Source organism: Mandrillus leucophaeus, unplaced genomic scaffold (genome assembly GCF_000951045.1).
Source record: "Mandrillus leucophaeus isolate KB7577 unplaced genomic scaffold, Mleu.le_1.0 Scaffold1678, whole genome shotgun sequence".
NCBI lineage: Eukaryota > Metazoa > Chordata > Mammalia > Primates > Cercopithecidae > Mandrillus > Mandrillus leucophaeus.
Window position 1 is genome coordinate 253652 of NW_012101674.1, and position 11271 is coordinate 264922.

General features: G+C 37.3%; 1 protein-coding gene across 1 annotated transcript in view; it reads left to right on the forward strand.

Annotated features, from left to right (window-relative positions):
* Nucleotides 1-11271, forward strand: part of RGS7BP (regulator of G-protein signaling 7 binding protein) — a 111211-nt gene that overhangs the window by 67139 nt on the left and 32801 nt on the right. The window contains exon 3 of the mRNA XM_011976514.1: nt 7190-7320. Within this exon, the coding sequence (XP_011831904.1) occupies nt 7190-7320 (131 nt within the window). The remainder of the gene's footprint in view (nt 1-7189; nt 7321-11271) is intronic.

Sequence of the window (11271 nt, forward strand, 5' to 3'; positions counted from 1 at the left end):
GTACTGATTTTCATCCCAGCAGAGATTGAAGAATTAAGCACTCGGACTCTATCAGTCGCAGACCTGTCTCTGCTAGCTCTGAGAATCACAAGACCTTATAAGACCAAGACTAAAGAGCTGTTTGCCTCTTTATGGTAAACAGGACAACATTAAGAGAATCAAAGGGAAAAATGGAGAGGTCAAGAGACCCTCAAGCCAAAAAGGGTAGGAAGGTGGAAGACGAGGCCAAGACAGAATAATAAAGACATTTTATTTTAAAGATTTAAGAAATGGTGCCTTGTACTTGTTAGTTTTCTCCTTGCCAATAAGCATGAGTTTTAGGAGTGATACTCCTGTCACGAAAACACGAAGTCATGATGTTATCGACCATTAACTCTTTCAACTACCAATGCCCTGAGAAATGCCTAGACCACCCTTTCAGAATTGCCCCAAATGTCACCGCTTATTCCCAACTTTCCCCAGTATTGCATTAACAGTTACATTTAAGATGAATAAAAGATGACTTTAATCGTAATATTTTTAGTCTTATTTCATTATAAGCATCGAAGGTCAGGGAACTGATGGTTATTGATTTTTTTTTTTTTTTAGTGTTTAAATGTTTAAATATGGTTTTTACTTTTTAAATGAAAAAAAGTGAATAAAGTGCTTAGTAATGCTACCCATTATTTATCAACTCTCCCAACCGGGTCATAGGGAAATGGCAAAGGTACTGGCCAAGGGCAAGCAAGGGACAACAGGGAGACGGTCACCAGAATATCGCTAGAAACTGTAAAAGGTGCTGGCCCCTCTGAGGCCTGTTGCTTTACATATAGGTCCCCCAAGTAGCCACCAAAAGAAAATTCCATTGTACTTCAGGTTCCCCTTTCCTGTTAAAAGTCAAGTTTTATTTCTGACTGAACCTGAATAACTTCAGGGCAGAGTTTGATCTCAGCTCATGTTCAGTGGTGAGGAAGTCACAGAGCCAGCCATATGTTCCCACGAAACAACATGCTGTGAAGAGAGGGGAATTACTGCAATTATTCTTCAAAGGCTCCTGCTGGAATCACACTTGCTAAGGCTCTGTATGAACAAAAAACAACACACATTTCCACCTAAAGCACAAGTTTCATCAAAACTCACTAGAGCAAGATTATGAGAAAAATGGAGACAAGACTCAACTATAATATGTGTAAATGCCTTGAAAAATGTCTTATTTCTATTCTTCTAATTAACTGGGCTTCTTTTTTTTTTTAATTGTAGTACTTATTTTGGTATGAAATAGTGTAGTTGTTCAGTAGAGATCTGGCACCTGTTCTGTATCTATGAGAGTCTGTAATTACCTTTAAGAATTTGAAACCAAAATTAATAACTGGGTTTACACACACATTTGTATCTTCCCTGCCCCCAACTATCCAATGATTACATAGATATATGGGACCACCTTGAGGAAGCTCCCTCACTGAAGCCATATGAAGCTCTGAAGCTGTCACTGAAGTTGGCGCTGAATTAGGGTGTATCCTTGTAAATGGAATTCATTTGAGAGGAACCAGTGGGGATATTTGAAGAGAGATCCTGGAGCTCACTCTCTTTGGAGAAGTCATTTAATCCCTTTTCTTCCTATTTGCTCTAAAAAAGAAAGCAAATGATACCGTCCCCTTCCCTCATCCTGTTTTGGCTTCCTTGGTCTTTCCTTGCCACTTGGCATAATAGCCAACAACAGAATTGATTCCAAAAAGAGAAACTTAGATATATTTGTTGTGACGGGAGTTCTGTTTCCATTTCTGCTAGCTGACAAACCCTGAGTGTTTTTCTGTCATCACTAAATTCTGTAAAATGCTGAGTGATTGTCAGTGAGGTCACACTTTTTTTTCCTCAGCTTAATGGCATATTTTTTAAGCAAAGTCCGTATTAGGGAACTGTAAAGCAAATAAAGACTTTCATACAATAGCAGATAATTTTTATAAGTAAAGACTATGTTCAAGCAGAAGGCTAACTAAACACAAGTTTGATGCGCTAAAAGGAATTGCAGCCAACTTCTTACCATCCTTTCCCTTTTATACTTGTTTTCCCACACATGATTTCATTTGATCCTTGCAGCAACCTTGAGATACTTCATATAGGTGTTATTCCAATTTTACAGCTGAGGAAACGGAGTCTCAGAGAAGTTAAAGTAGTTTTCCTAAGATCGCAATTCTAAGGGGCAAACCTATATTTAAATCTAAGTTTTCTGACTCCAGGATTCAATTTTCCTTTCATTATGTCTTACTCCCTTCAGCTAAATACATAAATCATTACATTAGGGACAGACCATTAAAATAACAAACATTTTGCTATTTTTTTAAAAAGCTATTAGCAGCTACACAGGCCTCCAAAGTCTGGCAATCTCAGCAAAAGAGCAGACAGATACAGGGCCAAAACATTTCATAACTAAAATCCCCAGTGTGTTAACTCCTAAACTTGACCCTACCAATTATGAAGCCTCCCAGTGGTTTTGATTAATTTATCCCATGTAATTATTTAGGTAAATGTAAATCCTCAGTCATCAAATAAATACCCACTCCCTAGATTCTACAATTAACATTTTACGATGCTTGCTTTATTACATATCTACCTGTCTGTTTATCCCTCTGTCCAACCAGCAATCCATTTCATTTTTCTGAACCTGCAGATATCAGTAAACTTTACTCATAAACAATTCAGCATATATAGCATTAACTTAGTTCAATATTTGCTTTTGTTTTTTTAAGTAAAATTTGCATGTAATCAAATGCAAATCTTAAGTGTACCATTCAATACATTTTGCCAAATGTATACACCCGTGTAAGTAAACCTCCATCTAGACACAGGATATCACCCTTACCCCAGAAAGTTCACTTATGCCCCTTCTCAGTCAATTCCCCACCTCTGTTCTAATATTTACCATCAGTTTTAGCTGTTCTAGAGCCTCATATGAATGAAATCATACAGTATTTATTCTTTTGTGTAAGGATTTTCTCATTCAAGATAAGGCTTTTGTGATTTATCTATGTTGTTTTGAGGATCAGGAGTTAGCTTCTTTTCATTGTTGAGTATTATTCTATTGTAGAAGTGTACTAATTTCTTTAACCATTTTTCTCTTGACAGACACCTGGGCTGTTTCCAGTTTGGGGTTAATCTAAATAAAATACCATGAATATTCCTGTAGAACTCTATTTGTGAATGTTTTTATTTCTCTTGGCCAAATACCTAGAAATGGAATCCAGGTCATAGGAGGGTGTGTGTTTAGCTTTATAACAAACTTCCAGAACTTTTTAGAAAGGAGTTGTAGATCACTTAATTCCCATGAACAATGTATGAGCATTTCTGTTGCTCCACATCATCACCAACACTGGGCATTATGAGTCTTTTTACAGTTAGCCATTCTATCAAGCCTTTGTCAGATTACTTTTTGAACTACAAAATAAGAATATTCACAATAGAGAGAGTTTCCATTGTCAAGAGGCAACTTAGTCAAAATCTGTATTTGTGCCTCCTCCTCCTACAGCAGTTCAGGTTTCCTAAGCTATATGATTTGGTCATTAAATCCTGATCTGCAAGGAGTTAGTTGAGAGCAGATTTATAATTTGGTCATTATTTTAAATGTTTTTGGATTCAGCTTGAGCTCTAAAGCACTGAAATTTTGAAGTTAATTCTTAGAGTTTTTTCTATCAATACTAAGGCTTTGAAATTAATCAAAATGGTTAAGCTCTTGACTTACACTCAATAGAAAAAATAAATAATCACAATCTAGTCGCTAACTCATAAAACATATTTGACTGAATTAAAAGCAGCACACCAACATGGCACAAGTATACATATGTAACAAACCTGCACATTATGCACATGTACCCTACAACTTAAAGTATAATAATAATAAATAAATTAAAAAAACACACACACACACACACATACACACAAAAAAAAAGAATCACCCTCAGGGGTGACTCTCATAGACCTAAACTCTGATTAATTAGAGTGAATCGTGGTAGACTAAACATAAGTAACATGTGGTAAAGTTACCTCTAAGTTGTTACTTCCAGTTCCCATAGGAATTACACAGGTCCAATTTCATTTTAATGTAAATGTTTCCTTAGGTCTTGTAATCTATCCCTAGGAAGTTTCAAGCTTTTAAATTGCTGTTTTCTTAGCTCTTCTTTCATTCTCCGTGTTTCAGCTCTTACTCATTTGTTATGAAAATAACGCAAATGCTCTTAATGTTTCCCAAAAATGTATTTCAGTTCACTGCTTATAACATCAGACATATTATAACTCATTTGACAACTTGCATTTCAATGAATTTTCAGTAATCACTAACGGTAATAAATCTTAAAGCTCTAAAGAGGGAGAAGTAAATTGTACAAGCCCTGAAGTTAAAGTAACTTAGTCTAGGCATCATGAAACTCTAACATAAAAGATACCTTAACTTTTCCACTTTTCTTTAAATAGTTCCTTTCTTTCTCTATATTTCAATTTCCCAAGACATTAAAGGGCAACATATGAGTGTATATGTGACTTTGTTAACCAGAAAATTTATGATGCAACCTTAGCATCAATTAATTTTTGTTAGGCAGATTGAATTTCTGGTGGCACCTATTCAGTTCTTCTTGAAACAAGTTTGAGAATCTCTGTGGGTTACAGAGGCATTTGGGAGATGGCACCCAAAGAAACGTTTTGAATTAGGCATTTTAATCTGTTTTGACGTGCCTTTTCTCAGAAGCACCTAATGCATTGCTTTACCTCTCTTTTTCTAGCTGTAAAATAATACTAAATATACTGGTTCTTAAAACATGTTAATATGGTAGTCATTTGTTTAAATTACATAAAATGTCATCCATATATGAAGTTTGCATATTTTTGGAGCTAAGCCCCACTAGGCACATATTTTGTACTTCTGAAAATACGAATGTTGCATGGCCTGGATGCTACTGTACTGGCTAATTGTCCCACTCACAAAATGTACAATACATACAACAGATTTTTAAAAGGTTTTAAAGTTTTTTTTAAAAAAATCTGCATATGAGGGTTCAGCATCACATATACTAAAATTGAAATATACAGAAAAGATTAGCATGGCTCCTAAGCAAGGATGACATGCAAATTTGTGAAGCATTTTATATTGTTCAAAGTTACAGTTAGATAGAAGGAATAAGTTCTGGTGTTCTATTGCACAGTAAGTAGCATGACTATAGTTAACCATAATTTTTTTATATTTCAAAATAGCTAGAAGAGAGTATTCTGAATGTTCTCACCACAAAGAAATGATAAATATTTGAGGTAACAGATCTGCCAACTACTCTGATTTAATCATTATACAATATATACATGTATCAAAACATCACACTCTATACCATAGTATACACAATTATTATGTGTCCATTAAAAACAAAATTTTTAAAAATATCTGCCTATGAGCCAGCAGGGCCAATGTTATATGTAGGTGAAAATAGGCAGCTGATGTTGGGATGATGAACCAGCATAGAAAAGAACTGTCTGCCTTAAAATATTTTCCCTTTACCCTCCTTTTAGATTAAGATATTATCTTCAGATTTTGCTCTGAAAAGTAAATGTATCAGTAGATAACATACAAGGATCAATTTTTATTACATGAACAATTAATGCCCATTATCTGTTCAGAATCTAGCAGGTCCACGAGGGAATAGGACACAGTCAGAGACTGTGAAGGCTGAAGATGATATGAAATAATCAGAGGGGGGTGTGTATGTGTGTCTGGGTGTGTGTGTGTATGTCTGGGTATGTCTGAGTGGGGTGAGATGGGAGAATCGGAGGACAGCTTGAGAGTGGAAGGCACCTATGGGAGGATGCTCTGAAAAAAAACCTGATATTTTCCCCAGAAATACACTTGCTTCCTATGTTGGCCTAGGGCGGCACCCACGAGACACCAATGAGAAAATAACATCTTTTAATTTTCAGATGAAGCCAAATTTTGCATGTAAGCTCTTCTGAGGTACTTTATTCTGTCTGACACAGTAAAAACATGTGCAGGCATCACTGATGCTGAGGCTAAGAATTTTGCATTTCCTTGTGTTACATAAGCCATATGGTTAGATCAACTCTTGCTCATCGACTAAATAAGTATTGAAAATGAAAACTATCATTGTAAAGCCCTGTGTACATACAAATTCTCTTTACTATGATTCCAGAACTTGAAGTCGTTATTTTTATCTGAAAATTACCTCCTGATATTTTGCCACTGACCCACATTACAAAGAAATCAAATCCAAATGCTATATTTAAAAATCAGATTTCATTGCATTTTAAATTAATAGGGATGGAAGTAAAGTTAACTCATTAAGACATTTGATAGAGTTCACTTTTAGGCTTTCTTTTATTTCTAATCTATCTCTAAACTGTATCCCTTTTATTTGACTTGTTTTATTCAACACATGCTATTTTAGTCGCATACAAAATTGTTTTATCAACTAGTTTTTCTCCCCTTAAAGACAAAAGTGATCGCTCCATGTTTTATCATTTATATATGTTTTATCATATTTAATAGAGGAAGACACAAGGACTTTAGAATAAACTTTAGAGCATAAGTTCAGCATTTATTTAGCTTTAGATTGTTAAGCATAATTAGTAGAATTTTATTACTTTTTTCATGACATTTTAATTTTTTCGTTAAAAACATTTGGTCTCTCGTAAATTAGCAATAGCAAACAATAAAGGAAGAACCTTTAGACTGAGACAAAAAACCTTGATAAAAATAATTTGTAAATTGCTCTCTAATCATATTATACGAGGGCCCTAATATTAAAGAGCTGTCTTACAACTGGTAATTGAATTGCTCTTGTCAGTTTCTTTAAAAACAAGGCTTTTTAATCTCTTCTTGCAGGCTAGGAGATTCTTATGGTTTAAATATATTTTGGAAATTTGTTCCAACAGCTCAATTGAAGATGTCTGATATTTTCAATTATGTAAAGCATTTATGATTTTAAGCTCCCGGCAGAACTCTGCTGCTGAAGGGGGAAAAAATTAAGAACTGTTAGTCAGAAAGAGACTTACATAAGAACTGTCACATTGGTCATTGGTTTCAAAGCAGGAAGTCCTATATTTTAGAATCAAGGCTTTAAGGAATCTTTATTGAGCATTTTTCCCTCTCGGAGCTGAGACAAATGGCTGATGAGTGAAATCTTGAGAATGTTCACAGCTTTTCTCTTTCATTCTGTTGCAGCCCGGAAGATGGTGAGATCCATCCAGAAATCTGTCGGCTTTACATCCAGCTGCAGTGCTGTTTAGAAATGTATACCACAGAGATGCTAAAATCCATATGTCTGCTGGGGTCTCTTCAGTTTCATCGAAAAGGTATCTACGTTTAATCTTGCCGGAAACACTGAGGAATGTTGAACAAAAGCTAATCTTTGGCAAAGTGTCCATATATACCATATGCCTATCTATATGCAATTAGAATGAATTTAAATGTTCAGGAAATGCTTGCTATATAAATAGGTAAGAAGTCTATATCAGTACTATTAAGTGTATACTAACACGGATTGTTCTGAACAGAAATTAGGGCAGCAACAGTTCTCAAATTTATTATTTTAGCTGTTGTGAACATGACTTTTGTTAGATTCAGCATAAACAGCAAGGTATGTACTGATTTTACTAGGGGAGTAAATGCTATCCAAGACTGCTATTTTCCTAAATGAATTAAGTTGCAAGAAGACAAATTACATAGTGTCCCAAAGATTTAAAAACAGAGGGAACTCCATAAATAACAGGGAGGTTAGTAATAGATAACCTCATTTTCTGGCTTAAACCATAAAGGAAATAAGGACTGTACCCTCCAGAGGTTAGTCATGGCTTCAGCATGATTTCATCAGACTTCCAGCTCCCATTCTGAATGATGCTCTGCCTTCTGGGTGTTGGCTTTACCCTCAAGCTGGCTTCCCTCACGTTAGCAAACTGCAACAGTTGCAGTCATCACATCTGGCACTGTCCACTAAGAGAGCGAACTTCTCCCAACTACAGAGAAAAAGTTCTGAGCTTCATTCTGCTTGGACCAGGTTTATGCCTAAACCAATCACAGTAGACAGTGGGGAGGAATCCACTGACTGGTTAAGGCAATCAAGGCCCATTCCTGGAGCTAGGGGGTGGAGTCAGCCCCACCCAACCAGTGGATATTCTGTGATGGGAGACAGTGGAATGGGAAGGATGCCACAGAGGAAGTCAAAAGTATCCATCACCAGAAGATTCAATCTGTATTTTCTTCATTAATTCATTGAACAATAATTTATTGGGAACTTCTAGAATACAGTGTTTTTGTGCTTGAGCTCAGGAGAATGGTAGAGGGTGGGCTGTGCATAGAAGGTAATCCTTGCCTATGATTTAAATTCAGAGATAGAAAAGGCCAGAGAACTTAGAAATACTCAGGGAAAATCTTAGGGTTCTGAAGTTAGGGTTCAGTTAGGGAAGGAAACAGAAAGATATTTCATATGAAGAAGCAATTAAAGGAAAGATTTGAAATCAAATAAGCATTGCAGTTTGGAGGAAACTAAAGGACATGATGAAATACTTGTAAAAACCAAATCTTGACCGAGCGCAGTGGCTCACGCCTGTGATCTCAGCACTTTGGGAGGCCGAGGCAGGCGGATCACGAGTTCAGGAGATCAAGACCATCCTGGTTAACATGGTGAAACTCTGTCTCTACTAAAACTACAAAAACAAAATTAGCCAGGTGTGGTGGCGGGTGCCTGTAATCCCAGCTACTCGGGAGGCTGAGGCAGGAGAATAGCGTGAACCCGGGAGGCGGAGCTTGCAGTGAGCCAAGATCCCACCACTGCACTCCACCCTAGGCGACAGAGCGACACTCAAAAAAAATAATAATAATCTTGTGTACACATATACATATGCACACAGGTGAACTAAAAACAAGATCCTACTACATTGCTCCAGAGGCAGGAGAACATTTTTCCCAATATGTGAATATTATGTCCTTCTCCTTTTGCCTTCTGACGGCTGATTTTGCAAGGGTTTCCATCTTTACTTCTGTTATTAATATATGAGAGATTAACTCCTTGATACTCCTAATGCCTGATCAGGACATTGAATACTCAGACACACTCATGACATCCAAACTGATGTCATAGGCCTGATGTCTTTCTCTCTCTGTCTCTCTCTGACACACGCACACACAAACATGTACATGCATTCACACACAAACACACATACAGAGTAGTATTTTCATTCTTTCTAATGACTGAGTAGGCAAGGGATAGGTAGTTTTATTCCCAGGTCTGCACTGGCTGCACCTGCAGGATTTCATGCCTTGTTGCCACTGGGATCTTCCTTGCTGACGGCATGTCCTTAACACCCGGTGATCTCTACTCCCACTCCTGCTGTAGCTCCTCGATTTGCCACCTGGTCTCCTTCTGCCATCCACTCCTACTTTTTGTCTTTTCACAACTGATTTTTGAAAAGGCAACAACAACGCCTCTCTGCTAGCTCTCTGTTTATAAGTAAAGGGGATTTCCCCATCCAGACTGCTTTCTTGTTGCATTTGGTCATTTCATGCAAATGAAATGCAATCACCTCTTAACTGAGCAGCTCCTTCGGTCTTCACTGCCTCCTGTCTACACTGTCAGTTTCTGCTCTGCTTCTTTCTCTGCCTATTTTTAAAAAATAATCAAATAAACTGCTGCCGCCTGCTCTAGTGCCTAAACTTTCATGTACAACTCATAAAAAGAAAATGCCTGATAGTATCTTTGATTTCTCCCCCATGTAGGATTAAGTGTCCACTTGGATTTCTATCTTCTAAAATCATTATTAGTTAAAGTGTAATCCTTAGAAAACCTGCTTCAAAATTATCCAGGATGCTGGATAAACATGCAGATGCCTGGATCCTATCCAAGGACCTACTGAACTCAAGTCTCTGAGGGCACTCCAGGTGATTCTGAAACACATTGAGGATTAAGAACTGCTCCTCTACCCTTTGAGACCAAAAAAATGTAAATCACACCCCACCCTCCGTAAGAATAAAAGGAAAAACTTCCAAGCCCTTACCATGCCATTCTGCTTTGCTACTGTCTACTCCCCGAAGTGTACACTTTCAATGTGACTTTATGTGTTCTTCTTTCTCCCCCATGCTGATGAAAAGCAAATACAAAAGGGGTAGGTGCCCCGAGGAGTGTGATCTGTGTGATGGCTCATACAGTGCGTTGTCTCCAGGAACTGGGGATGTGACCATTGAAATAGGCAGTGGTTCTCAAAGTGCAGCCCCTGAACTAACAGCATTGGTGTCCAAATCATTTGTTAGAATTGCAAATTCTTAGTCCTCACCCCAGACATACCAAATCAGAAACACCTCTAAAGTTACTTTTTTTACTGCTGGAAAAAAATAAAACAAGTCATTGAGATATTTCTCCAACTGAATATGTGTATAACCCTCGATCACCATCTGTAGCCAGCAAACCATAATTCTTTACTCTTTTTGGAAGTATGCATATACCCTACACTCCTGGCAAGTCTCTTGTGTTTCCAGAATGCAAGTCCAAGAACTAGCTGTCCTATAGACCGTTACCTTTCTCTTGGTACCAGTAGAGTTAAGGCAATGAGGAGGAGAAGACTACTTTATTGGTGACAAATTATCAATTAATACAGGAGTAAAGAAAATAGTAACATGTAGGCTTAAGAAATCTATTGAAGGCTGGGCACAGTGGCTCACATATGTAATCCCAGTACTACGGGAGGCCGAGACGGGCGGATCACAAGGTCAGGTGCTCAAGACCAGCCTGACCAACATGGTGATACCCTGTCTCTACTAAAAACACAAAACTTAGCTGGGCGTGGTGGCGTGTGCCTGTAATCCCAACTACTCAGGAGGCTGACGCAGGAGAATCACTTGAACCCAGGAGGTGGAGGTTACAGTGAGCTGAGACCATGCCACTGCACTCCAGCCTGGGCAACAGAGCAAGACTCCATCTCAAAAAAAGAAAAGGAAAGAAAACAAAACAAAACAAAACAAAACAAAAATATTGAAAGTGGAGATAAGTCACTAGTAATAAACATGAAAGAAAATATCATTAAACCAGAGAAAATAAAGTGCTAGCAAACATATGCATGAAAATATACACTAGACAAATTTCCTGAAAATTTCTGGAAGGACAAATAAAATATTAGCTTTGGGGGAGGGATGATTACTTTTTTTATATATATATATATATACTTTAAGTTCTAGGGTACATTTGCATAACGTGCAGGTTTGTTACATATGTATACTTGTGCCATGTTGGTGTGCTGCACCCATCAACTCGTCAG